The sequence below is a fragment of the Chanodichthys erythropterus genome, chromosome 6, assembly GCF_024489055.1.
Source record: "Chanodichthys erythropterus isolate Z2021 chromosome 6, ASM2448905v1, whole genome shotgun sequence".
In the NCBI taxonomy this organism is placed as follows: Eukaryota; Metazoa; Chordata; class Actinopteri; order Cypriniformes; family Xenocyprididae; genus Chanodichthys; species Chanodichthys erythropterus.
In genome coordinates, this window is record NC_090226.1 from 32625858 (window position 1) to 32639951 (window position 14094).

General features: G+C 34.3%; 2 protein-coding genes across 3 annotated transcripts; one reads left to right on the forward strand and one right to left on the reverse strand.

Annotated features, from left to right (window-relative positions):
• Positions 1-438: 438 nt before the first annotated feature.
• On the reverse strand, positions 439-4485 carry tp53rk (TP53 regulating kinase). The gene is made up of 2 exons (XM_067387514.1): positions 4230-4485; positions 439-1318 (listed from the first exon to the last, which is right to left on the reverse strand). The coding sequence occupies exons 1-2, from the start codon at positions 4456-4458 to the stop codon at positions 846-848; spliced, it is 702 nt and encodes a 233-aa protein (XP_067243615.1). The 5' UTR covers positions 4459-4485; the 3' UTR covers positions 439-845.
• Positions 4486-6319: 1834 nt separating this feature from the next.
• On the forward strand, positions 6320-13153 carry slc2a10 (solute carrier family 2 member 10). Of its 2 annotated transcripts, XM_067387516.1 has the most exons (6): positions 6320-6508; positions 6938-7009; positions 9056-10264; positions 11842-11964; positions 12058-12193; positions 12462-13153. In XM_067387516.1, the coding sequence occupies exons 2-6, from the start codon at positions 7006-7008 to the stop codon at positions 12553-12555; spliced, it is 1566 nt and encodes a 521-aa protein (XP_067243617.1). In that variant the 5' UTR covers positions 6320-6508; positions 6938-7005; the 3' UTR covers positions 12556-13153. The 2 variants fall into 2 exon arrangements, with proteins under 2 accessions (XP_067243617.1, XP_067243616.1); XM_067387515.1 differs by lacking the exons at positions 6320-6508; positions 6938-7009 and having other exon boundaries at positions 8830-10264.
• Positions 13154-14094: the final 941 nt, after the last annotated feature.

Consider the following 14094-nt stretch of genomic DNA (forward strand, 5'->3'; position numbering starts at 1 on the left):
AGCAGTGCCACAGACTGATCGACTCCATGCCAAGCCGCATTGCTGCAGTAATTCAGGCAAAAGGAGCCCCAACTAAGTACTGAGTGCTGTACATGTTCATACTTTTCATGTTCATACTTTTCAGTCGGCCAAGACTTCAAAAAATCCTTTCTTTTTATTGGTCTTAAGTAATATTCTAATTTTCTGAGATACTGAATTTGGGATTTTCCTTAGTTGTTAGTTATAATCATCAAAATTAAAAGAAATAAACATTTGAAATATATCAGTCTGTGTGTAATGAATTAATATAATATACAAGTTTCACTTTTTGAATGGAATTAGTGAAATAAATCAACTTTTTGATGATATTCTAATTATATGACCAGTGCTGGGCATATGAAGTTTTTAATACTAGAAACTATATATTATTAATTTCAACAGTACAAACATTTTATCCAGTTCTTTATTGGATACATTTGCAGGTTTTGAGGAAATCTGAACCTGTTAAGAAGCTGATTTACATGTTTAAAATCACATTTATTTTTAGTAGGTCTCAAAATATTCAGCTCTAATTTTTTGGCAATTGCTCCTCTATATTATTATTTATATTTACCAACAGATAAAACACTACATTAAGAACAACAAGACCACTCTTTGAACAACATTGATTATGAACTTTTTTTTTTTTTGAAAATCAGAAGCTTTCCATGTGTAAATGTTGAGGGTCAAGGGTGTACATTTGTCTATTATGAATTGATCATTTGAGTTCAAACCATTTATCACATTATATTTGTATACTAAAGCTCAAATAAAAAGAAAAAAAAAAGAAAAAGCATGTGATGCCAAAATATATTGTGTACTGCGCTTTATCCGACCATAGACCTCTTCCGTCCTCTCAACCGAACCTCGTCCAGTTTCTTGATGACTGCCGAGGACTTTTTAGATGAAGCCGTGTAACTTTTCAGAAGTCTCTCAAACAAAGTCTCCGTTTTGGGGTGAGTGCTGAGAAATGCTTTCTCCAACACATACAGGTCAACTCCTTTATCTTCTGCAAGCGCAGAAATGTAACTCAAGCCAAAGTCAATCAGAACCAGGTGAATACGTTGCTGGTCAGCTCCGGTGACCAGAAGCATGTTGGAGGTGGTGAGATCACCATGGATTACGTCTTCATCATGCATCTGAGCCAGGACTTCACCGATCTTGTCCGCTAGAGCCTGGAGGCGCTGTGGGTTTTGTTCTGATGCAATGTGGTCTCTGACCGACACAGAGTGAATAATATCCTCCAGGAAAATACAATGCGTGGTGTAGTCAACGAAATACACAACAGGTGCGTTGATACCTGGGACAAAGGAAACAAACAAGTCGATCAGAGTAGATGTAATTAATGTATATCACATCTTATTGTTTAACTGCTCAAATACACACACTGTGAATGTAATCAGGTGGGGACAAAAGTATGTGTCAGTATATTGGATCTGTGCATTAGCTCTTAAAGTGACAGCAGCCTAAAAAACCTGCTGCTGTCAATATTGTTAATTAATCACCAATTGCTCATGACTTGAGTGCATTTTGTGACTTTAATAAGAATTATTGTATATTTAATTTATACAGTGGAGAATATGCACTCTTTTAGTTTACTGTTGATTACTGTGATCAATTCTGTAGTATCTTATGTTAGAACTTGTTAAAACTTAAAGCACTATTTATTTAATTTTTATTTGTTTTATTGTATTTTTGTCCTATTGTATCAAAATTGGTAGAAAAATATGAAAAATTATGGGTATTGTTAACCATTTCCAGCAAAAAACAATTATATTGGAATATAAATGGTTTGGAGTAAATAAAATTGCCTACATTATGATAAAATTTGGGTCACATCAGTCACCCGATTTTTTTTGTTTTTGCACACAAAAAGTATTCTCGTCGCTTCATAGAATTAAGGTCGAACCACTGTAGTCACATCAACTATTTTAACACATTTACTACATTTCTGGACATTTCAAGTGCTAATTTTGTTGCTTTCAATGGAGGATAAAAAAACCTCTTGGATTTAATTGAAGTATCTTCATTTGTGTTCCGAAGATGAACGAAGGTGGAATAACATGAGGGCGAGTAATAAATTACATTATTTTCATTTTTGGGAGAACTAATCCTTTAAAACAAGGTATTGGTTTAAAACCAAAACTAGACAAAATCCAGACAGATAATTGAAGACCCGCTACTTTAATGAACGTAGACTATAAGATCTAAACGTTAGCATATGCAAAGATTGCAAACAGATTAAAAAGTTGATATCAATAAACTTCTGGCATTGAAATATCAAGAAGGGTCAAAAGGTGATTCAATTACAGATAGAGAGAGACAGGACAGAATATGAGCGAGAGGGACATTTGAAGAAAGACCGTAGAAAGGGAGATGGCTGAGAGACATTACAAAAGAGAAATGGTCAGAGGAATATCATGTTAATATCGTAAAAGCTTTCCAGCGCTGGAAAGACTGAATCGGGAAGGCCTGAAAATGGACGCCGAGGTTGCGTTGTTTCTGCTCCATATGCGAGTAACACTGGTTATGCTCGGTTTCACAGAACCAAGATATGCTGTTGTAATATTAGCTATAGTAGGGGTGTCAAACATACGGCCCGAGGGCCGAATATGGCCCACAAAGGTGTCCAAGCTGGCCCGTGGGAAGATTTGATCTATAATAATAATAATAATAATAATAATAATAAATAGAGATGAACTACTCCACTGGTCATAAATCCAAACATTTTTTAGTTTTATTTTGGTCAATCTTTATTTCCGGGCTGGCAAACAAAGTGCTTTGTAATAATTTCCCAAAAATTAATTTGTGTGGAAATATTTACGATGTCTGTAAACAGGACGTTAACACAGGCACACACTGAACATGAACACAAAGAGGAGAACAGACGTGCTAACAGAGAAAATGCTGCACCATGCAGAAGCTCACTGTTCGCCAAAAACAGGAAGAATAATATACAAATTAAATTGGGGTTGATATGAATGTATCTCTGAAGGGAACTGTCTTCAGAAAAGTTTTGATGGCTTTTCCTCTATTTATAAATGCAGCGCTGCTTTGTGTATAGCTGTAACCATAGAAACGCTATATCACTGCTGCTCCGTAAGTGCCACCTACGGAATTTGCCTTTTCATTCAGTCCGTCAGCTGATTTTGTTTTCTGCAAGTGTCTTATGTAGCATAATTTCACAAAGCTAAAGTCAGACCATGCCGTTTTTGCCGTTAATCTTGAAATTATACAGTAATTTAAATTAAAAACAACTGCTCGTGCTCATATGCATAACATCTTTGTTGGAATTGTGATAAAAAAAAGCAGTGTTTGCTTCTAATATCAAAGTGCTATTTTTTGAACAAATAAACAACAAACAAATTTGCTTTATTAAACCTGCAACTAGTATCAGAATCGCCCAATTTGCTTCTAAAAACAAAAATTGTAATTAGCCATGAAAAATCAAAATAGGTGCATCACTAATAAAAAAAAAACATTACATAAAGCATAAAAATTTAATAGTTTTTTCGCTGTAAAAACAAATGCAGTTTTGATGAGCAGTGTAATATTTTTCTTGCAAATTAATTTGCTGTTTATATGGTTAATCTTAATGCAACTACGCAAATTTCTTTTTTTTTTTTATTAATTCGGCCAGCACATGGTAATTTTTTCCAATCCAGCCCTCAACCTAAAATGAGTTTGACACCCCTGACCTACAGTAACAGGACAGTTTTGAGTGTCATTGTTTGTCTGGAACCAATTCTAGCTTCTATATACTTGCGTTCTATAGGTTAATTTTTTGTTCTTCCTTGTCATTTGCTTCTTTATCTACACATTATTTTGCTTCACTTCAGATAATTTTGTGGGGAGAGCAATGAAGGTCGTTTGTTTGGGTTGACTTCAAATATGAACAGTGTCTCTCAGAAATTGCTTACTGCACCTTTAATGAATTACAACATTTGTATATGCTTTTATTTTGGAGTGTTTTCAAAATACAATCAAATCACATTATTTATAGCATCAAGTAATATGCATAACAGTACACAGAGCTGTACCTTTGTCTTTTTGTCTGATATTTTTAATACCTTCAAATGCTTTAGCTAAGACTTTTTTTAAAACCCTGATTAAAATAAAAAAAGATTGAATTAAATATACATTTTATATACTCGCTCGCACAGGACCTGTAGTGCGCGATAAACCCACAGGATCAGGTGTAGTGCGCTCACCTGCTCTCCTGCAGCGCAGTATGGATCGCACCTCCTGCGTGGTTCTGCGGCGCGTCAGCTTCTCATCAACTTCAGGATGGCGATATAATTTTGGGAATCTCTCTTTAATAATGACGGACCGCCCCAAAAACGTACCTCGATAGACACGAGCTTCAGCGCCTTGTTTAATCAACTGTGCGTCTTTTAAATACGACGGGACACTCGCTTTTAGTGAGTTTGACTGAGCCATGATCCAAACCAACCCCTGACATGCAGCCATGCGCTCTCTGCTTCCGGAAATAAACACTCTTCTTCTTTTATAGGGCACACAAGCGCATAGCGCCACCTATCGTACCGTCATGAATGTGCATACCTATCAATATTTTGGGAACATTTGTAAAAAAAAAAAAAAAAAAAAAAACAACCGTAAAATTAACATTCAACTAAAACGTTTCAGGAAAAAAAGTTCCACAAACAATAACGTAAGCTGGGTTCTCTCCACATCTGTACATATAAAAACTAAATATTCCAGTATTTCACTCACATGACAGGCATTCAATTTTGACGTTTTAAATGTTCTGAGAACATTCAGACATTTAGTAATAAAGTAATGGAAACATTATCAAATTGTTCTTAGGACATTTTTTATTAAATTATATAACATTTATGGTGATTATATTATATTATAACATTATACTATACTATACTATTGTATTATATTATATTATATTATATTATATTATATTATATTATATTATATTATATTATATTATATTATATTATATTAATGAGGTGTTGGGAGCAAAAGGGAGAAAAGGCCAACATTACTATGATTTTAAGTTTAATGGTATCAGAACATCTTCATGGTCTTTATAGTGATTATATTATATTATATTATAACATTATGCTATTATATTATATTATATTATATTATATTATATTATATTATATTATATTATATTATATTATATTATATTATATTATATTATATTATATTATATTATATTATATTAATGAGGTGTTGGTAGCAAAAAGGAGAAAAGGCCAACATTACTATGACTAAGTTTAATGGTATCAGAACATCTTCATGGTCTTTATAGTGATTATATTATAACATTATACTATACTACAGGCTACTATACTATACTATTATGTTATATTATATTATATTATTTTATATTATATTAATGAGGTGTTGGTAGCAAAAAGGAGAAAAGGCCAACATTACTATGATTTTAAGTTTAATGGTATCAGAACATCTTCATGGTCTTTATAGTGATTATATTATATTATATTATAACATTATATTATATTATATTAATGAGGTGTTGGTAGCAAAAAGGAGAAAAGGCCAACATTACTATGACTAAGTTTAATGGTATCAGAACATCTTCATGGTCTTTATAGTGATTATATTATAACATTATACTATACTACAGGCTACTATACTATACTATTATGTTATATTATATTATATTATATTATATTATATTATATTAATGAGGTGTTGGGAGCAAAAGGGAGAAAAGGCCAACATTACTATGATTTTAAGTTTAATGGTATCAGAACATCTTCATGGTCTTTATAGTGATTATATTATATTATATTATAACATTATGCTATTATATTATATTATATTATATTATATTATATTATATTATATTATATTATATTATATTATATTATATTAATGAGGTGTTGGTAGCAAAAAGGAGAAAAGGCCAACATTACTATGACTAAGTTTAATGGTATCAGAACATCTTCATGGTCTTTATAGTGATTATATTATAACATTATACTATACTACAGGCTACTATACTATACTATTATGTTATATTATATTATATTATTTTATATTATATTAATGAGGTGTTGGTAACAAAAGGGGAAAAAAGGCCAACATTACTATTACTTTAAGTTTAATGGTATTAGAACGTCTTTATGGTTATATTATATTATTAATGAGGTGTTGGTAAAAAAAAAAGCGAGAACATTACTATTACTTTAAGTTTAATGGTGTCAAAATGTCTTTATGGTCTCGAGGCTCAGTGAATCGTAGGGTGTTTAAGGAAGAGTTCAGCCTCCTGCCACGTAGCCGCGACTTCCTTGGATGTACAGACTTACGGGAAAGAAATTTTCAAGGAACTTTCCAAGAGCAAAAGGCAGATGAAAAACTGCAATGCAGATGCAACAGTAGCGTTTCAATTTTAAACAAAATCTATATGAACCGCGTAAAATCAATGTACGCCAGTTTATATCGGGATAAAACATCTCACGTGAGGGATGTTAACCGGTCAGAGGTGAGAATGCGGGTTAGCGGGAGCTGCTTTTGTTGTTTAAGTAACTGTTGGAAGCTAATAAACGGTGGAAGCTCTGTTTTTAAGCTTGTGTCCTGAAGGAAAAAGTGTCTTGCAGATGTATTTTTAACTCCGTTTGACAGTGGCTTGCTTCATAAAACTTTAGTCACACGTGGACTCTACAGGCTAAATGAGTTTCGAAGTTCTTTGAGAACAGGATTCCTGACAGAAACATCAGCTGCGTGTTATTTACAGCTCATCAGAAACACGTTCAAGAGATCTCTCTTTTGATTAATTCAATAGCGCCCTCACGAGAGTCGTCATGGTGACAGCGTTCTGAAAGAAGCGTGATTAGAACGACTACAATAACAGATCGTCCTTCAGAACTCACAGTTCTCATGTAACATGTCTACGCTTTGGTTTTGAATATAGGTTATGTTCCCGAACGAGACAGACCTGCTGCGTATTTGATGATCCAGCATCTTTAAAATCGGATAAAAATGGGTGAGTGTTAGACCTGTTCAATGTTTGTTTTAGTTTTACAACATCATTTTATAGTAGAATAAAAATGTAGCATATAATTGATTATGTGGTTATGTCTGTAGCAAACAAATATGACAGGTTTTTATTAAAGTTATGTGTTTGTGAAGTGTTTGAAGCCTGTTATGGAAAAGTTATGTATCCTGCAGAGAGACATGCTATAGCCTACTTACTTAACAAGGCTACTTAAAACAATATATTGTTGTATAATTGTTATAATATATATTTTTTGACAGGTCAAAGTTTAAGACCTCATGTTTTTAATTTCCTTTAATGTAAGATGAAAGGAGACTTTCTGAAATATGACTTTTTCTCCTTTTAAACCATTTGTAAACATGATTTTAAGTTGACGGTGTCCTGAAAATCTGACCTATCTCTCAGGATGATCTACCTATACAAGTTAGGCTTGTAGGTTAGTTGGCAGCAGCACATCCTGACTTGCTACATACTGTACATTTAACAAATTTTTGTGGTTGTTGCGGTGGTGATATATCAAATGTAAATGTATGTCCCTGTTACACTTAATGTTACACTCAATTTTCCTGGTTAATCAAACATTACATAAAAAAGAGAGACCAAATACAATTCTATTTTATATTTTTACACTATGTAATATTCTAATTATTAAAACTAAGATAGGGTACAACGGGGCTAAAGGCACACCTTAAGAAAAATTGTGCTTTTCAATACTCTCAAAGTATATGACTGCAGGAAAAATATATATGTTTGTATTGGACATTGATGAAGCAACATATTTTGTGTGAAAAAAAAAATCATAAAGTGGTTAATTTTGTTTAAAAATCTTATAATTGTATGAGGTGGTGAGGGGGCCTTTTACCCCACACATGCCCTTGGGTTGTAGTACATGTTAATTTTACAGTAAAAAAAGGAAGAATTTTACTGCAAAAAATATGGTAGCAACATTTTAAGTTTTACTTTTTTAACTTAAATTTACAGTGAAAAAACATATTTAATTAACTGATATGTTAGTATACCAACCTACTGAAGTACTAAAATCTGTTTTGTACCTTTAATACAATGATAGCCATCATAAAAACACAGTAAAAAGAAAACCACATGTAGAATCAAAGGTCGTCATCACAAGTAGCTTTTCCATGTGCTGAAGTACTAATACTAATGTATAGTGTCATGCACACAAATACAAAACACCATCATCATAACACGCATGACTAAAATAATGCAATAAACATTAATTTAACAGCACAAGATGTACCATAAAACAATATGGAAGCTTGTTTCCACCATGGAATAAAACAATTTAAAAGATAATTGCACTTTTTTTCTCACAATTCTGACTTGTTCCTCAGAATTACATGACGTAAACTCACAATTGCGAGTTATAAAATCAGAATTGTGTGATATAAAGTCAGAATTGCGAGATATAAAGTCAGAATTGCGAGTTATAAAGTCAGAATTGCGAGTTATAAAGTTGGAATTGCGAGTTATAAAGTCGGAATTGCGAGTTATAAAGTCAGAATTGCGAGTTATAAAGTCAGAATTGCGAGTTATAAAATCAGAATTGCGAGATATAAAGTCAGAATTGCGAGTTATAAAGTCGGAATTGCGAGTTATAAAGTCGGAATTGCGAGTTATAAAGTCGGAATTGCGAGTTATAAAGTCGGAATTGCGAGTTATAAAGTCGGAATTGCGAGTTATAAAGTCAGAATTGCGAGTTATAAAGTCAGTTATAAAATCTTGCAATTCTGAAAAAAGTTGCAATTACCTTAATTTCTTATTCTCTGCTGGAAACAAGCTTCTATGTTAATTCACATAACTGATAGTTTCTTTTCTTTTTTTTCGTATTTCAGTGGGAAAAAAAAATCAAATGTGGTGTCACTTCTTTTTCACTTCCAATATCTGTAAATGTAACAGTATTTTACTACATCTATTATGGAGTTTCACAGTGTCCTGGTTTTCCCTATATGACCTGTTCATCCCAGCTGCAAAGTTCATTTCTGTCTTATTTCTGTAGCATTTTCTCTTTTCTAGGTTGTTCTGTCCTGGTTCTCACTATCATCGCGTCCACTCTTGGCGGCCTAGTGTTCGGCTATGAGCTGGGAATAATATCCGGCGCTCTGCCGCAGCTCCAAGCTCACTTCTATCTGGGTTGCGTCTGGCAGGAAGCTGTGGTTAGCGCTCTTCTGATCGGATCATTGTTAGCGTCTGTGATTGGTGGCTGGCTGATTGATCGTCATGGCAGGAGAGCGTCCATTTTACTGAGTAATCTCCTCATTCTGGGAGGCACCATTATCCTAACTGCAAGCATGTCTTTTTTGACACTGGTGGTTGGTAGAGGTGTCATTGGTTTTGCAATGAGCATTTCCTCCATGAGCTGCTGCATCTTTGTCTCTGAGATGGTCGCTCCCAGTCGCAGAGGGTTGATGGTGACCCTGTATGAAGTTGGAATTACTGTTGGGATCTTGCTGGCTTATGCGGTCAACTACATCTTATCTGGTGTCCAAGCAGGATGGAGGTACATGTTTGGATTTGCTATTGTACCGTCCCTCGTGCAGTTGGTGTCCATTGGGTTTCTACCTCAGCAGACCTCTGAAGGCCTCATAACAGAAGATGATAACCAGCAGTCTGACAGATTAGCAGGGGAAACGTTGAATCGCCACCAAGCAGAACATGTGAAATATAGCATCTTTGACCTTTTCAGAACCAAAGACAACATGCGCAGAAGGACTGCCATTGGCCTCGGGCTGGTGCTCGGTCAACAATTCACAGGCCAGCCGAACGTCCTCTTCTACGCTTCCACCATCCTTTTCTCAGTGGGATTTCAGAGCAATGCGTCTGCAGTTCTTGCATCAGTGGGTCTGGGTTTAGTCAAAGTCATTGCTACTCTACTGGCAATGGTATGTTCAGACAAGGTTGGCCGAAGGTCACTTCTGATTGGTGGATGCACTGTGCTGGCTGTAGGATTGATACTTACTGGTTTCTTGTGTGGACAGTCAGTGATTGATACGACAAAACAATGCACTTCATTGGAGCCACATGTAAATCTGACCTCACCAGCTGAAAATCAAGAAAACATGGGCAACAACTCTGTAAATCAAAGCACTCCATTTATTGGAAATGAAACACATGATGCTCATGGACTTTCAAATAAATTCTCACACTCCGAGGATATGTATAAGTGGATAATTTTCATCTGCATGATGGCTGTTGTGAGTGCTTTCTCAGTGAGCTTTGGCCCAAGTAAGTTGCCTTTTAGTTTACATTTTCTGTAGTTAAAGATACAGTGTCACTGGCGGCACCAAACAAAATTTGCTGTCAGATTGTTTGAGTATAGAGTGGTGCAGGTATGACGCCACTTTGTAGTCCAAAGCACGGAAACGAGTTAGCATTTTAGCACTTCCGGTTCCATCGTCCCGAAGTCAATGGATTTTTTTAAATGGGATATTGGTTAAATGGATGAAATAAGGTCTGTGGTCGATGCAAGCTCAACTCGTGATTTCTTTTTAAGCTGTTACATGTCTTGAAAAGATGATTGCTAACAAGTGGCTAAATGAGACTACAGAGGCTGTTGGTGACATTAAACGTCATCACACCAAACAGGTAGTCCGTTTTTACAGCCTCATTATGCTTATAATCATGCTCTTATAAACTAAATCTAACTCAAACTTTCAGGAAAAAATGTTTTTAGATAAAAACTGAAAGAGTTGTCAGAAGCTTAGTGGTGGTGACATTAAAGTGACTTCTGATGACTGCATTTAGGCTTCAGAATTCATAAAAGTTGTTCATCTGTGAAATTTTTTGATGGACAAAACGTGCAAGCACTGTAGGGGGTGATGGGGGTATTTCCCCCCTTCTGGTTTATGTATTCCTGTCTCTGCTGAAATATTTTTATAAAAAAAATTATATAAAATATATATATATAAAAAAACTATTACTTTATTATAGCTTAAATAAAGCGCAAAAAAACTATGAGCATGCAACATCGTTGTTCTGTTGTAAATTAACTAAATTACCAAACATGCGATTAAAGCTGTCTCAAAACTGTGCATGTATCTATTTGTTGACATGGCTTTAAAGCTATTGTTATCCAATTTGTTGGCCTTAAAACGTCTTAAAATGCACATATGTACACCAGGGAAATCAAAATTTTCAAGGGGGATCATGCCCCCGAACCCTCTAGCAAACTACATTTTGTGATCTCGGTAATTATGAAAACCCTGTATGGCCCATTCTATCAAACAAAACATAAGGTAAACGTGCATTTCTCCATATATAAAGGTTTGTATGTGCATGCACAGCTGTGATAATAAATATGACCAAACGCGATTGATTGTAGAGGTTTACGTCTCGTTATTCTATTCAAAAAGTACATTGATTTTGCATGATTTTGCATTCCTATCAGAAATTAAGAATTTTTAGTTTCATTGTAAATAGTGGTGCAAATATCGAAGCTATCTAATCTATTTAAAAGGCTACCTCAAATCTCAAGGTTAAATCAGAAGATTTTTTGTTGATCACAGAGCTTGTTTTTTTTTTGTGATAATCCGAAAGCCAATGGGAAAATCCCATTGGGTTTTTGTCGAGGGAACCAGCGTGATTCTAACTGCTGATTGGCCTACAAAGTGACATCATAATTCAACATAATTTTAACTCCAATGTGTTTTGGTAGGTGATACCTGTTTGTCCGAACAGTGACAGATAGGGGAAGTGTTATATATTTAGCTGTTTGGTGCCGCTATTTGTGCAGAAATGACTTCAAATCTGATGCTGCACAATAGCTATTTATAATGCTCTGAAACTGTGTATGTGGTTCACAGTGACATGGCTTGTGCTAAGTGAGATATTTCCAAAGGAAGTCAGAGGAAGAGCCTACTCATTCATCAACTGCTTCAATGTGGGGGCCAACCTCATAGTTACTTTTTCTTTCTTGAGTATAATAGGTATGCACAACAACGAAGACCAAACATATGAAATATGACATGTATTTGTAAAGTATTTTCATAATTTTCCCACAACTTTAATCTTTCCCTCAGATGTGATAGGTCTGTCTGGAATATTCTTTGTGTATGGAGTTATTGGAATGGCAGCAGTTGTATTCATCTACCTTGTGCTACCAGAGACCAAAGGAAAATCTCTTCATAAAATTGACAGAGAGCTCTCTCAGACACGGTAAGAGAACATATTCGGGTTTAAGTATATTTATATAAAAACGAGTTCTGGTGCAACTATAAAAGATAATAAATCTGTGCTAGTTGTGCATCTATAAATGAGTGGTTGACTCAATCGCCAATGCCAATATTTGGCATTTTTTAATTATATAAGTTTTTCTCTTTGGCCGAGGTGTCGTAAGCAAGACTTTTATTTTGACGCGCCTGGGCACACCATTATCTCATAACATTCAATCAATGCAATACTCAAAATATGTTCTTTCTTTTAGATTTTTTCACAGAGAAGAAGTCTGCAATATTTTCCAAAGAAGGCATTTCTCTCCAGGTTATCAGAGAGTTCAGTTGACGAGTACAACAACATGACATGAGGTGGAAAGTTATGAAATTCTGTTCACTGGATGATATTAAATGTATTGCTCAGCGTTTTAATGATAATTAATAGCTTTACCTTTTGTAGTAACTATTGTACTTTGGTTCACATGTTAGCAATTAGTGATGAATCTTTGTGAAATCACAAAATACTTTTGTAATTATAATCTTAAATAAAGATAAATGACCCCTACTATTTGAATGCTTTCATAGTTTTGACAACATTTTTGTTTTAGAGAACAGGATGTAAAGTTTAAAGAACACGTTAAAATGAAATATATATTTAACTTATTATTTATATTATTATTTAATGAATTATTTAAACTGATTATGTGTGATGATCTGTGGAATTGCACACAGGATAAAGAAAACATTTACAGAGATATAGGGACATCTACTTTAATATTTCATGTATATTTGTGTTGCCAATAAATTTAGTTTTTGAAATGTATATATTCACTTTATATATGAAGTTCAATGAGAAAATCAAATGTGATATGTGCTTAGAAGAAACAGTAAAATAGGGCCCAATGTACTGTGTTAATATGAAGGAATTTTCCATATTGATTTGAAGAGTGTTTTCTCCGTAATGATCTGGGAAAAATTACCATTTTTTTTTTCTATAGATTTTTTTTTCTCATTGTATAAAAGTTGTCAATAAATAAATAAATCTCTCTAATTAAATATGATATCTTTATATGGCAACACGATCATCACTTTGTCTGAAATTTAACAGAATGAAACAATTCAACATTCATTCATTTGGCACTTTCATCGCAATCAAGGTATTGTTTCATTAGTTCATACATTGACCTTGCCAAACTTTTATTACTTGAAATAACATTAACAATGTACTGTAAGTGGTTGCCAAGGCAGTGTTTCTCATTTTCAACTAAAACTTAAAAACAATGTAACATAAAAAAATGAAAATGAAGTGAAAATGAATGGTCCGATCTGCACAAAAATTAGCGTGCTTCTTTAGATCATAGTCATATCCTGCATGTGCTCACATATTTTCATGAAATTTGTGAGTTTTCTTTGAAGTTTTATAGGCTTTTGGATATATTTAGCCACACCACTGGTTTCGTTCCGATCGGTTGAAAAACCTAGGACTAGTTTGCAAAAGTAGTTTTTTCAAATATTCGCAGCAATGGTTCTTGAGGCAAAGTTGTTCAGAAAATGGAGATCTATCCAATAATATGAATATTGTGTGGATTTGTGAAACACCACGCGATTACTGAGGTGTAAAAACTCATTAGTGGAAAAACTAGTGGCCGATTTCTTTCAAAATTCTTTCAGACCTCTAGGCCCATGAGTTGAACATGCCCACCGAGTTGCGTTCCGATTGGCCTCCATTAACCTTGTCTAATAGGTGCTCAAACTTCATTGGCTGATGGCAGCCATGATAGACTATCATGCCCCATTGGACCAAGACACTGCATGCCAAATTTCAAGTCAATCGGACTAACGGTTGCATAGTTACAGTTGTTTTCATGTTTTTTCAAGTTATAGCGCCAGCTAGTGTCTAATCGG

Excerpts from the sequence above, each read along its gene's own strand:
- tp53rk (XM_067387514.1), bottom strand. The coding sequence starts at position 4,458 with ATGGCTCAGTCAAACTCACTAAAAGCGAGTGTCCCGTCGTATTTAAAA. Across the intron at positions 1,319-4,229 it reads ACTGCGCTGCAGGAGAGCAG|GTATCAACGCACCTGTTGTG; the intron begins GTGAGCGCACTA and ends CCTTTGTCCCAG.
- slc2a10 (XM_067387515.1), top strand. The coding sequence starts at position 8,989 with ATGACCTGTTCATCCCAGCTGCAAAGTTCATTTCTGTCTTATTTCTGT. Across the intron at positions 11,965-12,057 it reads TTCTTTCTTGAGTATAATAG|ATGTGATAGGTCTGTCTGGA; the intron begins GTATGCACAACA and ends TCTTTCCCTCAG. Across the intron at positions 12,194-12,461 it reads AGAGAGCTCTCTCAGACACG|ATTTTTTCACAGAGAAGAAG; the intron begins GTAAGAGAACAT and ends TCTTTCTTTTAG.